We start from the raw sequence: 16,017 nt of genomic DNA, 5'->3' as shown, positions 1-16,017 counted from the left end.
AGAATGATCAAGTAAAGGAGGATGAGATAGGCAGGTCATGTAACACGATTGGGGAGACAAGGAATGCCTATAGGATATTGGTGGGAAAGCCAGAAGGAAAGAGACCACAGGGAAGACAAAGGCGAAGGTGGGTGGACAATATTAAAATGGATCTTAGAGAGATAGGATGGGATGGAATGGATTGATTGATCTGGCTCAGGATACGGACCAGTAGAAGGCTCTTGTGAACACGATAATGAACCTTCGGGTTCCATAAAATGCTGGGAAGTTCTTGAGTAGCTGTAGCTGCAGAATTGGCGGCTCCTCAAGAAGCGCTCAGCTCCGCAAGTAAGTAAGTGAGATGGCAATCTAAATTTTGAATGTTATACAAAACCCCAAAAATGATATCACCGGACACAAGTATATTCTCTTCCTGGGTCAGTTTCATCAGGGATTTCTCAGTGGTCTGAATGTACGTAGATTTTACACCAGGTCCTTACAGACTGTTTAGTATATATCTGAACGTTCCTGAGACTAATACATTCATTATATCAATATTACGTATTGTTCATTTGCCGAGATACTTTTCTGGATTTTCCTCTATTCCCATATCCGGGTGACTAATTATCAGTGTACTCTCAGTACTTAGGTATACTAAAGTAGGTCTATGTCTTCACTTTAACCACTGTATTGTGAAAAACTGCTATGTGGGCTTTCATAGATGCATGTTATTATGTAGTGGGAAAACAGACGGTGAAAACGTGTACAGGCAAGAAAAGACGGAGCGTAATTCTCCAATACAATACATACAGAGTTCCTTCTTAGTTGTACAATATTGATACGGAAAGAAAACGTAATATAAGAAGAACATACATTATTTATAATGATTATTTATTATCATATACCGTTTTACAGATCACAAATTTATATTGGAATGCTGTAGGGTTATATAGGACTAAATATATGTAGCTACTGTTACGCATTATGTGTTAGAAGAAATTCATATTACCAACATGAGAATTCTCCTGGGAACATAAGTTGTCATTGTAATGGGACCTGTGAGTGTCGTATGACAAGGCCTACGTTAGGAATACGCTCCTTATTTATGTCTTGCCGTAACAAGAGTCGGTTTTCGGCTTCTCAGGGAAACACAATATTGTTAATATATCGTACCACGTAATTAATTAATTAATAATTCATTAATGCTTAAAACTCCCCTAATATAAGCAGACTAATTAAATGTAAGGTGTTTTGGTAGGCAATAAAAGTAGTGCAAATGAAACTTACGTGAAACGAAACTAAAATGTTTTTTTTCTTATTTATTTGTGGCTTATATAATGAAGCCGAAAGGGTATATAGCATCCAATGAGAGGACGCTAACGAGTAATGATTTCATCATCATCATCATCATCAGTAATCTGTCAGACGACAGGTCCACAGTTTCTTCCAACACAGTTCCTCTATTTTCAATATAAAAAATTTCATATGGCCCAAATTAAGCTACTGTTCTTGCATTTTCGAAGAGCGGTTGAAGAGAACCATTACAAATTTCAGTCAGGGTAGTCAGTGCTCTGGCTGAGATTTGAACCGAGCACTTCCACAATGCGATTGAAGAGTGTTCCCGCTGCACTAACCCGTTAGTTAAAAGAATTTATTTTATTTATTTTACAAAATTAACGCAATTAATTATTTTACTTTTATGGCAAAGATAAGTAACAAAATTGTAGGCTTTCTAAATATTTCGGATTGATGATTTCTTTCTAATTTTACATGCATAACCTGCACTGTAACATGTTACAAACACCTGAAGGTTTTTTTATAGGTCACTTTTCTTATTTGATTTGGAAATAAGAGGAATGAAAGGAGCCTGCAATTCAGAGCGTTACGTAAAGAGAACCTAATGACTTACATAGGTCATCTTATGTTGTCAGTGCAGTGACATCTAGGGAATTGCATTATGCTTGGGGATTGCAGGCTTCTAGCAGTCCGGGTCGGGTTCCTCGTCAATTGTGGGATATCTAGTTACTGCCACGGATTTCAGTGACCTGTCTAGACCGCTGAAACCAGTCGGACACCTGTTCTCTGGGAATTGACAGTTGTCTGACTCCATCCCGTCGTTTCTTTCTCTGGTCTGGTTATAGTCAGGCACTGCAATGGCACTTTGCTCCAGGCTGTCACAGTCACTTGCTCCTGAAAACACAAGTTACGTGCGTTATTCTGTGTTCTTTGTATTCAAAGATGTTATGCATACAGGCACGTTCCAAACTCAGAACCTAGCAAACGCGTGCAGTGGTACACGATGTTAACCTCGGCCTCTTTTCGCCTATCGTGAGAGAAGCTTCTCCCTATTGCTTAAGTTTCTATGAATGAATTAGGGGTTAGTTCTTTTCTACGTCTTTAATACAGCAACTCTCTACTAACTCATTTGTATAATTTTCCCACAATTTTATTGAAAATTTATAACAGCCGAACTATACTTACAAAATATTAATATAAGAAGCAATAATTCAGATAAAATATCCTACAGATCTGCCTAGTAATAAGGCTCTAGTACTGTATTTGAAAGGGAACCGGTTGTAATTATGAACTTCGCTTCGTATTGAAAATCGATCGTACCAGCGTATGATATCCAGGAAAATGATTCATTACAGATATCGATTAAGCATAACGGCATTGTGAGTAACTTCTTCGTAGCATAAGTTTAATCTTAGTTGTTCATCTGTTGCATAAAATAACAGAAAATTATTCATCCTGTTATTAGGAAGAATGTCTGTAAGATCTGAGCTCTTCACAGCTGTCATTAAGAGGAATGTAATCTACGAACAGCCATGAGAAATGAGTAGTGCCATAAATCTAATTTGCAATGTTCAAGACTGAAGCCTGTAATTTGAAATGTTTAATTAGAAGTAGAGCTTGGCATTATATTTACATTTAAGTACGATTATACGGCTGTAATTAAAGGCATTTTATAATGTGTAGGACACCTTATTTGTGCAGCCCTGCTATAACAATTAAAAGACCCCCTAAATTAATAACTTAATATATAGCAAACAAGGCAATAAACAGAATAAAACAAAAATAAATGGAGATGAAATAGACATAAAGATAAGAAAATATACAGAGTTACTACAAATGATTCATTCCATTTCAAAACAATATATTGGTCGCCCCGTGCATTTCCATTTACACACACAACCAGTATCCTTACACTGCCGATACCACCGCAGAATGCTCTGTTTACATGGCGGTTCTTTTCTGTGCTGTGCTCTGAATGCACGCTGCACTGCAATAACAGACGAACATCTCGCATATTCCAACACAAAGAAACTCCTTTCCAGCTTCGTCGCCATTTTGTGAGGCACTGCATTCGTGCTGCCAACTGGTGTATCACGATGCAAACTTGGTGAGTTTGTGGTTCTTTTCTGTGCTGTCCTCTGAATGCACGCTGCACTGCAATAACAGACGAACATCTCGCATATTCCAACACAAAGAAACTCCTTTCCAGCTTCGTCGCCATTTTGTGAGGCACTGAATTCGTGCTGCCAACTGGTGTATCACGATGCAGATTTGGTGAGTTTGCGGTTCTCTTCTGTGCTGTGCTCTGAATGCACGCTGCACTGCAATAACAGACGAATATCTCGCATATTCCAACACACAGAAACTGTTTTCCAGCTTCGTCGCCATTTTGTGAGGCACTGAATTTGTGCTGCCAACTGGTGTATCACGATGCAAACTTGGTGAGTTTGCGGTTCTTTTCATCAATTATTTTTGTATATGTATCACTTTGGAAAATATAGTGTTTTTAAATAGAATGAATCATTTGTAGTGACTGTATTTTATAAATTTACTACCCTAAACGATGAAGAATATTGTCTCTGAGATGTGAGGCCATCCAGTTGGTAGGTAGATAACAAACATTTCAGACGAAACTGCTGCCTCCCTTCTTAAGGTAGAAGATTGATGGAGAAGGTTCCTCCGAAACGTTGGGACCAAGTAACAAATTACATAAGGATCTAGCCCTTATATTCAGTGCCGTGAGAATACCAAATCACACTTACTGTAAAGTAGTACAAGGGAACATTATTATCACGCCGTAGCGTAGTTGGTTGAGGCACTATACTACAAGCCGGAAGGTAGCGGTTTCGATTCCAAATGAGACCACTCAATTTTTTTTCAATTGACTTCGTCCTTCCAGCCGCACTATGGCCCTGGGGTCGACTCAACCTCTGACATAAATAAGTACCAGGAATTTTCAGGGGGATAAAGGGCGTAAAGTTGATAACCTCGAACTATTTGTGAGCCGACTGTCTAGAAAACGTCGGACCTTCAACGTCTCACAACCCTACGGGCCTCCAGGACCTGTTACAGGGATAGTTTTACCTTGTAAAGGGAACATTATTTGCTTTCAGTCAAATAAAGACATGTCCATTATTAATAAGGAATTTTGTCTATGTACAATATTGTATATTTATCTGGTTATCTTCTCACGTGATATAAGATTTTCGTGGGCTTTCTCATTACTTTTATTCAGTTGCCAGGATAACAGCTTCAAAGAGACAAAATTATCCCTTTAAAACTTCACCTATCCACAATTAATATATGTATTTCATCTTAAACCTCTAAATATAACCTCTGCAGTTGACACAGTGTCATTGTATAACTTAGGAATTAATGATCAAACCATTTTAGGGGTACGGGATGCAATTCTGAGAGGGAGCCCCTCCGTCATTGATTAATGACCACCAGAGAAGTCCTTACCCCAGCGGGATGCCTCTTTATCGCATCGGGTTAGCACCCACCACAGGGAGTGATTGCCGCCCTGCTCTTGAATCGAGTCGCCCTGTCCAGTGGCGGTTGTGCGACTGCTCTCAGATCGCCGTGAGGAGCGTCCCAACTGAAATGACACAGACATGCTTACAGGCAGATAGCGAGCAAACCTTATCTAACACTGAGACTGTCCTTTCACTTGTGTGGTGCGGCAGACCAATGCGGTCTGAGACTTCCAATTGCCTTATTTCGGAAACTTGTTTACCGTTAATTTCAAGAACTACGAAAAGAGGAACTTGTTCATGACCTTCCTCATGGAAGTGCGACATAACGTGAAAGCTAGGAAGGTCATGTGATGACGTCAGCTTCGCAGAGCTGTCGCATAGGTTGTCTACTACTTTGGACGCTTTCTGGTTGAAGGCGGGAGTACTTCTTGCTGATATTCTTTGCCAGCTGAACTCAGATTATTTCTAATTCCCTACAGCCCTTTAATGGGACTTTACCGTTTTTCAGTTTCTTGATCTTTTACTCAGTTGGTAGGATACTTTGGGTAGGGGATCAGTCCATCGCAAGGCCGCTACCTGCACACAGGACAACACGAACACAGAATAAAAGTACACAGACATCCATACTTTGAGTGTGATTCGAACTCACGATCTCAGTGTTTGAGCGGGCGAAGACCGTTCATGCCTTGGTCGACGAGGCCACTGTGATCTGCGCTCAAATTCATTACTCACCAAAATGATAAGAATTTTATTCTTCATATAATTAGTGTAACTGTATAATATTACGAGTATAAATATTTTGTGGGTTATGTCACTGTAATATCTCAGTCGGTATAGCGACGGGCTACGGGCTGGAATCCCGGGATTCGATTCCCGGTAGGGACATGTTTTTTTTACTTCTCCACAACGTCCAGACTCGACACCGGCTCTGAGACCCATCCAGCCCCATATCTAATAGGTACTGAGTTCGATTCCCTCTGTGTAAGACGGTCGGGGACTGAAGCTATCCAGTCACCTCCATCTACTAGCGAGATCAAGCATGGTGGAGCTATATGTAAACTCTCTCATATATATCCATGGTAAAGCGCTTAATTAAGTACATGGACAACTAACCCCCTCTTTGCGTCACTGTAATAAACTGAGCACTAACTTCAGTGGTGTGCTCCATTTAGGTTGGGTTTCTGTCTTACCGTCACTCATGAGAGGTAAATATTGCATCAGCCTGGAATGCGTGCCATATGCCCTGTAGCTGAATGATATTAACTTCCACTGACAAATCAAACATTCTTAGAAAATGTATCAAAATAAATTATATTTAACTGGCTGCTATCTGTATTGTAATTCGTCACAATTATTTTTGTACCAGGTCTACAGCCCCCTTGGGCCCTGGTCTCTGATTTTCAGTTTCTTAATCATTTTACAGACGGTAGGAATCTTGGACGAGTGATCATCTTGTCACAAGGCCTCTACCTAAACACAGGACAGCACAAACACAGAATAAACACATACACATACCAGACATCCATGCCTTTTGTGAGATTCCAACACACGATCCCGGCTTCCGAAGGAGCGAGGACAGTATATAAATTAGATCGCTCGGCTACCATGACCGACTTTGTCACAATTAGATGATGAAAATGAAACTGACATTTATGGCCCAAAAATATTAGAATTTTTTTAATTCTCAGTACTTCGAAGTTCATATGAATCCATCGAGGTGGACGAATATTTCAGGACCGTCGAAGACGGGGAAATCCTCGGTCTGTTGCTCCCTGCTTTGTCAGCTGCGGAAAATTTTAATTTCTGTTACACCATAAACCGATTACCAAATTTATTAGTTCCTAAAAACCTTATAATTTTATTTTTTATTTTTTTTTTGTAATTTTCTGCCTTGTACAAACCATGAGAACTGTTGCGTAATATCTTAATACCAGTTAAATTTTAATTCAAAACAGGAATCCGAAGTGACCGGGTCACGTGTTCAAAACTTTTCCCAGTAAGGAGAGGCTTACAGCTGATTCTAAATAAACTATTTATGATGCGTGCAATTGTTTTCAAGAACTGTATATAATCTGGAAGTATGTAAGAACAGCTGTCAAGAACCGCGGAAACATACTCCTCTCCGTTACTTTACGACCACATAACACAGTGAAATCTGGAACTTTCTACAGAAACTAAACCAACTTACAGCAAGTCCTTGCAGAAGCGCCATGAGACCGTCTCTCTTCACACTGGACACGACGGAATTGCGGACTTGTTGGCTGAGCACGCAGCGAAACAGGAAAATGAACATGCCCTGTAAACAAACGCAATAATGAGCACCGTTGCAAAGTGTTAAGGAGTGTCGGGGACATAAAGATGGCCGACATAAATTGTTGGTTCTCTTGGCTCATTGGCTGGATGGTTAACAAATTCGATGCTCTTAAATAACCACAACGTTCATTACCGTGTTTACAAAGCTCCACAACTGTGTCTGTTCTAAGCCTGTTGAATCTAATCCACATTCTCATAAATTATTTCCATGTGATCCTTTTAATATTTCTTTTTTTTTTGGCATTACAGCCCCAGTGGCCCTAGGCCTACCTCCATGAACTTCTCCGTTCACTTCGGTTTTTCTAGATCTTACACATTCGGTAGGACTCCTTGGGCGGGTGATCAGCTCGTCACAAGGCCTCTACCTGTACACAAACACAGAAAAACGCACACACACAAACTACACATCCATGCCCTGAGTGGGATTCGAACCGACGATCCCAATTTCCAAGAGAGCGAAGACAGTACATGCCTTAGACCGCTCGGCTACCCTGACTGGCTTTTAATATTTTTACCCTCTACTAAAAATCTCCAGACTGATCCTTTTCTTTAATATTTATCCATTAAAACGTTTCTTGTCTACCGCATGCGCACTGCATGTTCCGTCAACATTAGTCTCTGTAAGATTTGAGGTTTTCACGGCGGTGACTATGAAGAATGCCGTCTTCTGGGGTGTGGCGCCCTGTAGATATTATTTTAACCGACGTTTCGGAGGAACGTATCGCCTCCCTGTTCAGGGTATAAGAAATAAGCGAGTGAGGAACCGGCGTAAGCAGGTGGTTACAGCCTTAACATTAACACGGTTTAACCCCCGAGAAGATTTAAATACATTTATTTACCTCGAAAACTTCAAATCTTACTTAATCGAAGTGATAGTTGTATTTTTTCCATGTCAAATTGATTTGTTATGAAGACATAAACTGGTTCGAAAAGCTTTGTTTGTGACTACTCCATTATATACGTGTGAGGTTGGCACGAAGTCAGAAGACACCTCATTCGACCTCCTTTGCTTCTGATCCATCTTTGTTTCGAATATTAATGAATTGAATATTCAGTAACAGAACTGTACCTGGCAACCGTTCAGCACGACAAATATGTAGACAAAACTGTGGTTGAATTCCATGTAGGCGAGTCCAAACAGCCACGTTATGCCCAGGAGAGCGGACAGCGAGAACCACCCTCGTATCCAGATCCTGCTAGAGACAGCAGTGTATTATCTTACAGCTTAATAAGGCTACCTTGCATGAAAATCACACATTTACAACTTGTCGCATATGGTTGCAACCTCAAAGGCTTTCGAAGTTCTCAGAATATTCCTGAGGGATTTGCATAACCCCTGAATTGTATACACTAACTCATGGACTATCAAACTGTAGGTCGTGACTCCCCAGGGGGTCGCAAACTGTTCTAAATACTGTAGCCTGAGTCTCAAGAATAATCTAAACTCGCAAATTACACGTTTCAAATTTGCTTGGAGCGCACAGTAACATTTTTTGTTTCTAGCAAAAATCTAAAAAAAAAAAAAGTACCGTATTTACGCATGTATAGGCCGCGTGCGTTTATAGGCCGCNCAATTTTCAGACAGAAATTATAGAAAAAATAATTTTCTTGGAATATTATTTCAGGAGTAGAACACCCTGTATTACTAATTATGAATATAATTTTTTTAAATGAAGTGTGATTTCGAATATTTCGAATATAAGCCGCACCCCAGTTTTCCTCTTGAATTTTTGGCAAAAAATGTGCGGCCTATACATGTGTAAATACGGTAACTTCAGAAGGAGGGCCGCGCCATAGCTCAAGCAGTTAGTCGCTGGCTTCCCATCGCGGCGGCCCGGGTTCGATCCCGGATTTGGTCAAGTGGGATTTGTGGTGGACAAAGTGGCGCTGGGACAGGTTTTCTCCGAGTACTTCGGTTTCCCCTGTCAATCTTCATTCCACCAATTGCTCCACAATCACCCTCACCTATCATCTGGGGTTGGTACAAGAGGCCAGAAGTGGCCGCAGTACAAGGGACTTAGTCCCACCTCACTAGCAATAAAAAAAACTTCAGTAGAAGCTGTATCAAGTGAAGTCTGTCTACTCTACCTTCATGCTGATTTGTAAATTCGCAGATTTCCAGCAATTATGTTGGAATAGCATGTATCGTACTTAGGTAACATCTAATGACTGTAAAGTAATTTTTAACAAAACTTGGAATTAACGTAAAATACCCAATTAAAACATAAGCCCCCCTATATCAACAGCAAAATATTAAGTTATATATGTTCATCAAATGAAGCCTTGAGACGCGTAAAAGTTCCAGAACTCTCGAACCGTGGATAAATCTGACTACAGTTCCAAAATGAACCTAAAGGCCCGTCCACATTACTCGTGCTCACCAGGCTTGTGTTCGTCGGGAGACTCGTCTGGCTTTTACTTGTGCCCGTAAATCTTCGTCCACACTACTTCAGTTGCTCGCCAGGCTTCGGCGCGTGAGGATCCGTATATTTACTCGTAGTGTGTATAGGCTGTAGTCGTATTTTAATTTATTGGCTATAGTTTTTAAATTAAAAATTGAAAATTTGCTTGTCTCGTGACTTGTCATATCGTCCACATTACTCGCGAGCATAACGAGTCACACGAGCACGAGTAATGTGGACGCGCCTTTAGATTCCGTAGAGGTCAAATTAAAACCAGTGAGATGGAAGGACCACAACGCCGTCCTGTTCTTTGTTAGCTGTCTAACACTTCCATTCAAACCCACAGTCAGATGACTTTTACCTATATGACGTTTTTATTTTAGTTAAATAAAAGACCGTTTATAAAGATATATGTTACATTCCGTCGAATAGGAAGATAATTTAATGATGAATGGAAAGAATTTGAAATGAAAACGCCGTGAAGTATATATGACATTACCTCAGCACTTTAGGTCGCGGTGCAAGGGCCGAGGAGGCCTACCCCTCATATATTCATACCCCCCGGTACTACAGATATTGTATATTGTAGCATGTAGACCCGGTGTTAAGTAATGACTCTGTGAACAACGCCCGTTGCTAGGCAACAGATTCCTAACATGCGCCAATGGACTAACTGGGAATCGGTGTTCTCTACACGGTCCGTGCGACAGCTGCGTGACGCAATAATAGAAGAACTGTTGGAAGTTTTGTATTCTATAGGATGTGTGCCGAAGTGTTATAAACAGGACAAGTCTAGGATTTGGTTAGTTGGAAGACAGTCGCCGGCCAGGAATGTCGTGAACAAGGAAGCTGAGAAAGCTAAGGCGTCGTAAGCCGTTACCAGACAACGACGGGTGAAAACACAGCAGACAGAAGAGTTAGTGCCTGCTGTAGTGAACTGCACAGTGTGTGACTTAGCGATAGCGCTATGGTTACTTGTAGTTACGTACCGTAAGAGTTCGATAATCACAATCACAAACCAACTCCCGTCTGTAGTCATACACTTGATAATATGATTTATTGCAGTGTTTTGTTTATTTAAAAGTGTTTACTGTGGCACAGATGACAGATACACCTATCCGTAACAGATCCATAACTTGAGCCACATTCTTCACACATGAGTTCCTCTATCCTCGAAAGATTAAACTCGTACGCTGGAGTGACGTCACGCCTTGGGTTAGGAATTATGGTCCATCATTATAAATTCATTATTCTTACGGAGGTCTTGGCGAGCCACTATTCTGATGACCGCCTCCACACCCCACTCACCAGCGGATTTAAACATGAGGCACATACATCGCCCTGCACTCGGTGGACCGGACGGATTACTGGGGAGTTGGCTCGCTGGTGGGGATTATTACGGTACGCGGCCACGTTCGAGGAGTCCCTTACTGCTACAGCGTGTTATCGTTATTCAGGCAACCGACAGATGTCTATGTCCGCACTTTTCAGGAAGTATACGTGTATAATACAAACGTACATTCTACTGCCCGGTGAGCATCTCTCATCTCCGACGGCTGGAGCATTTGTTTGAAAATTGGTTGTGGCTAGACTACTCGTAGGGCCGCGCTATAGCTTAAGCGGTTAGTTGCTGGCTTCCCATCGCGGCGTCCCGGGTTCGACTTCGGGTCTGGTCAAGTGGGATTTGTGGTGGACAAAGCGGGGCTGGGGCAGGTTTTCTTCGAGTATTTCGGTTTCCTCTCCCAGTTTTTACGTCACCGCTGGTGAGGGAGGGGGTGTCCTCCATTGCGCAACACGTCACACTGCTCCCTACATATAATGAAGGTTCGACTCCATAAAAGGCGGAGAATTTATTGACATTCTGAGTGAATATTGACTCCTCAACTAGGGTTCTACTGCATTGATTTTTTTGGTTCATTTTACAACGCTACTAGCGTCTCAGAATACATGACGTCGAATCATAGTGTAACTGTTGAATATGAATCGACAAGGACATGGAAGAAATCTTCATGGTTTAATTTTCCTGAAATGTCTGAAGAAATCCATGAGAAAGTCAAGACAGCCGGTATCCCGGCCGAGACTTGAAGCTGGCCTTTCCAAATTCAAATTAGCTACGTTACGGCTCGAGTCAACTTGCTCGGTTATTCCATTGAGCCACGAAGCAAATGCAATTATTGTGTCAGTATTAGTGTTCTTTAATACAACTTTTCTCGGTTTATCTAGAAAAGCTCGGGCTGTGGTCATTCTTCTTACATTTGTGACTGATAATTTTCTAACATGAACTGAAATGTTTCGCTCAGAAATCAAATTATTGAAGAGGGATTACAAATTTCCAGACTCTGTCATTCGGATTATTTTCTCTCTCTCTCTCTCTCTCTCTTTGTGAGGTTTAAAATGTAGCCACATTCTTACTGCACTGATCCCCAGTTCAAAATACGAGTATACGGGTGTTCCCCGTTCTCCCCACTCCTCGCCGCGGTAAAAGTATCCATACTGTAAATGCTTTCCCTTCTAAGCAGGAAAACAAATGTCATCCTACAAAATCAGTATGAAGCCACCATGTAGAGCTCCTGATTTTCAGAACCCACCCCTTCCTCGAAATTCTGGTGGTGTTCCAGCCATTACAGCGACATTTCCAACCCTACTGCTTAGAGAGAAAGAGAGAGTGATAGAGGTCGATTTCCTATGAAGAATTGCTGCTCTATCGCCCGAGTATCTAGTCTCTGTTGGAGGCATTCCAAAACCTGGGGCCCCGTGTGTGATGTCACCCCCATGCGTCGCGTCCGGAAAGTTATTGAACATTGATTGTGCGGAGCCAACGTGTCAGCCGGGGTGGCCCATTTCTCGTCCATAAGTATAGTTCGGTCTACATATCTCTCCGTTGTCCCGACAGACTTTGTTTGGTTTGGCCTCTTGTGCCTAGTGACTGGACAGTAACCACCACAAACTCTTCTCTCCAATGCTTTATACTCGAATACTCCGGCTCTCAAGATGTAGGCGTTGTTTCTACATTGAGTACACGATTCACACAAATGTGGTTTATAAAATTTTGGGGCCTATGAAAAAAATATTGATTTGAATAAGTAGCACATAAAACTGCCGTCTTCTGATATGTGGAGACGTGTAGAACGGAGTAAACCGATCTGCTCACGCTGGTTCATCTCGCGGATTTTTATACCCTGAAGATGGAGGCGATGCGTTCCTCCGAAACGTCGGTCTATATAATATCTACACGGCTACAGATCCCAGATATAGCTCTGCTAGATTCAGAAGATAGCGTTTGAAGAACTGACGACTCGGACACAAGTCTGTTATCTTGTACTCCAGCACCACCATAGACTTGCGGCGTCTTCCGTACATTTCTAAGAACTCTGCTGATAGGACATCTGCAGAATTGAGATGACGGGCCACATCATGGGAAGACAAAATGAGATAGGCCGATCACCTAACTGTGTTTTGGAAACTTCTGATGGCTTCCAACCTAAGGGTACGGCCTGAGTGCAACGGGGCGTGGAGCTTTTGGCGGGGCGGGGCGTGCAGCATGCATTACAAACTCGTTTGAATATATTGGCGTGTCCGGGGACCGAGCGTTTTGAGCGGAGCGGGCAGCGTTGCAGGTCAAACCAGTTTGTGTTTCAGTAGCGTTTGGAGCGTTTGGAAGACTTCTTTTGAGGAAATAATTTCGGAAGTTCAAGAAAACNATTTCTAAGAACTCTGCTGATAGGACATCTGCAGAATTGAGATGACGAATCACATCATGGGAAGACAAAATGATATAGGCCGATCACCTAACTGTGTTTTGGAAACTTCTGATGCATTCCAACCTAAGAGTAGATGAAAGGACAGAACTAAAATAGATGTTAAAGAGAGGCTTATAGGTTGTGAGTGTGGATTGGATAAATCGGACTTTGGATAGGGAACCGTGGAAGGAAACTGTGAACACGGTAGTTAACTCTCCAGTTCTATAAAATGCGCATAATTTCGTTATTAATGCCTCAAGAAGAACTCTTGCTCCATGGAGGTGACCCTGATGACAGGAAGGCAATGCCCACTGCAGTATGGACGGAATTAATTCTGTTTCATCCCCCCACACGCACGTTTAGGCATAAATCTATCAATAACAAGCATAAATCATTACCGTCAGCGATTGGTGCACAGCTGAACAATTTGCAACATATGGACTGTGTAATATTTGTGCAAAAATTGTCTCATTTGTCTAGAAGCGAGACAAAGAATTTCATTGCTGACACTCTGCTTTCATGATGACTAGTTATCGATATTAGTTCTGTTGCATCTTAAAATTGTGAGCGATTTTGCCCGACGTTTCTATGGTACATCCTGCTTTCAGCTTCAGGGTCCAAATGTGGACGTGAATTTCTATGTACATGCAGTATTCTACAGGGTGAATCATATAGAACCGGCCCGATGAATTTGCTAATAATTCCGCAGGTGATGCATATAACCGCTCACGATTACGACATAATAATCCGTGGGCCGTGCTGAGTCGAATGGTATGGCATGATCCGGCAAGTGACAGCCCTTATGCTGCAAGGTCAAGGACAATCCCGAAACGTGTCTGCAGTGCGCAGGCGACAGTCATGGAGTACACTGTTGAACAGCGAGTGTTTCTAGTGCCTACTTGAAAACGGCGGACACTTTCAACACCTGCTCTGATCACGGCACACAATCAAAGGTAAGATATGTGTAAATTACTTTAATATCTGTATGGTATATTTTATATTACAGCTCATTTCGTCGGGCATGTTCTATATGAATCACTCTGTATTTGGAATTGTACGGGGAAAGATGATAGAGTGGTGATTGGTACTTCGTCTGCTCGTCTGCTCAAGTGCATACAAGGAACGTGAGGCTCAGAATAGTTGGGCTACTCCAATGGTTATAAAGAATTTTCAGATAAGTGTTAAGATCTCTGCCTCTGGAGATGAAGGCAGTACAGTCAGTAATTGTGAAAAACAAAACAAAAAAAAATGTGGAACAGATGCAACAATTGGATTTAAAACTCTGGAAAATAAATATTTAATAAACCAATTATTTCTAAATGGGCACTTGTCAAAAACCTAATACGTTAAGGCAGAAAAAGATATTCAGAATTACTGGGTATTCTAAAAACTATAAGACACAGTGTTTTATATTTCTTAGAATACCGGACGATTGACAAGGCCGAAAATCCAGCAAGTCTGAGTATTATACACAATCCTCAGAAACCTTTAGAATCTAGGGAAAGATATATTTATCATTGCTCAGTGAACACATTCCTGATATAGACACACTATACGTTTGCATGTACTAAATACGAACATTTCGGCCTATTGTGGCCATCATCAGGTACATAGAGCCTTCACAATCATCGTTTCTTTCTATCTACTTTACCTCCCTACACTGGCCAGTGTTTACACATCGGAGGTGCGTTGCACACGTATGTTGTCATATTTGTTGCTTCTTTGTTGTTTTGGTTGCAAGTATTTCTGCATGTTGTTGTTCTGAATGCTATACCGTGTGTTCGGATGAAAGATATCCAAAATAAAAAACGTATATCTCGGAAACTAATTGTCATATACGTAACCGGTTTATGTCATCGGAAAGGAAAACTCTGAAAGGTTATTTTCATGTCCGGCTCACGCGCAAGCGCCGCCACATTTGTGCCACCATGGACAGAGAGATGGCTAGGAGATGGATCAGCAAAGATGAACCAATTGCTTGGCCTCTTAGGTAGCCAGATTTAACCCCAGTACCGGAGAGGGAGCAGGGTGGCCCCCGGAGCCGACACATACGACGTGGAGGAAAACAATATTTTACTCTATCGGGACTCGAAATCTGCCCCTTCGGCTGCCCAGCCTGTAGCCAGACGTTATACTGACTACGCTATCACGGGATACGTGGTAGCGTAGTTGGTTGATATATTATGCTAAAGTCAGAAGGTCACGGGTTTGATTCCAGATAAGGCCATTGTATTTTTCAATTGACCTAATCCTTACAGCCACACTATGACCCTGGGGTCGACTCAACCTTTAACAGAAATGGTACCAGGAATCTTCCCGGTGGTAAAGGGTATACAGCGAGTGTGGCTGACAACCTCACCGCTATCTGTGGGCCGCTTCTCTAGAAAATATGGCAGCCTCGACATCTCACAACCCTATGGGTCTCCACGGCCCCTTATAGGGATAGTTTTCTTAAAAATCTGTGAAAAGTCAGGGTATGGAAGTATATACATGTACATAGTTACCGATAACAGAGGCCGCGTGGTCTAAAGCATGAACATTCTTCTCCCCCACGAACACTGTCTTTATGGGTTCGAACCCCACTCTAGGCATGAATACTTGTTTGCATTTATTATGTGTTTGTGTTGTTCTGTGTGTAGGTAGCGGCCTTGAGATAGGGCTGATCCCCCTTCCGAGGAATCCTACCGAATGTGTATAGATTAAGAAATTCAAAAACCGGTCAAGGCACACAAGGGCTATAGAGCCATAGATAGACAGACAGACAGACAGACACAGACACAGACACAGACACAGACAGACAGACAGACAGAC

At 41.8% G+C, this 16,017-nt stretch overlaps 2 protein-coding genes and 1 long non-coding RNA gene across 4 annotated transcripts in view; 1 reads left to right on the top strand and 2 right to left on the bottom strand.

Annotated features, from left to right (window-relative positions):
- Positions 1-16,017, top strand: part of LOC111871804 (probable glutamate receptor) — a 276,486-nt gene that overhangs the window by 122,401 nt on the left and 138,068 nt on the right. The window lies entirely within an intron of this gene.
- LOC117282907 lies at positions 1,210-7,032 on the bottom strand. Its single transcript, XM_033754448.1, has 3 exons — positions 6,940-7,032; positions 4,738-4,873; positions 1,210-2,169 (listed from the first exon to the last, which is right to left on the bottom strand). Exons 1-3 carry the CDS (start codon positions 6,961-6,963, stop codon positions 1,958-1,960), a joined length of 372 nt encoding a protein of 123 aa, XP_033610339.1. The 5' UTR covers positions 6,964-7,032; the 3' UTR covers positions 1,210-1,957.
- Positions 8,184-16,017, bottom strand: part of LOC117282910 — a 32,702-nt gene continuing 24,868 nt past the window's right edge. The window contains exon 3 of the long non-coding RNA XR_004513835.1: positions 8,184-8,257. This is a non-coding gene — a long non-coding RNA (uncharacterized LOC117282910). The remainder of the gene's footprint in view (positions 8,258-16,017) is intronic.

Source organism: Cryptotermes secundus, unplaced genomic scaffold (assembly GCF_002891405.2).
Source record: "Cryptotermes secundus unplaced genomic scaffold, Csec_1.0 scaffold428, whole genome shotgun sequence".
NCBI classification, from domain to species: domain Eukaryota; kingdom Metazoa; phylum Arthropoda; class Insecta; order Blattodea; family Kalotermitidae; genus Cryptotermes; species Cryptotermes secundus.
The sequence above is the reverse complement of the archived record's forward strand: the minus strand, read 5'-3'. Positions and strand labels throughout refer to the sequence as shown.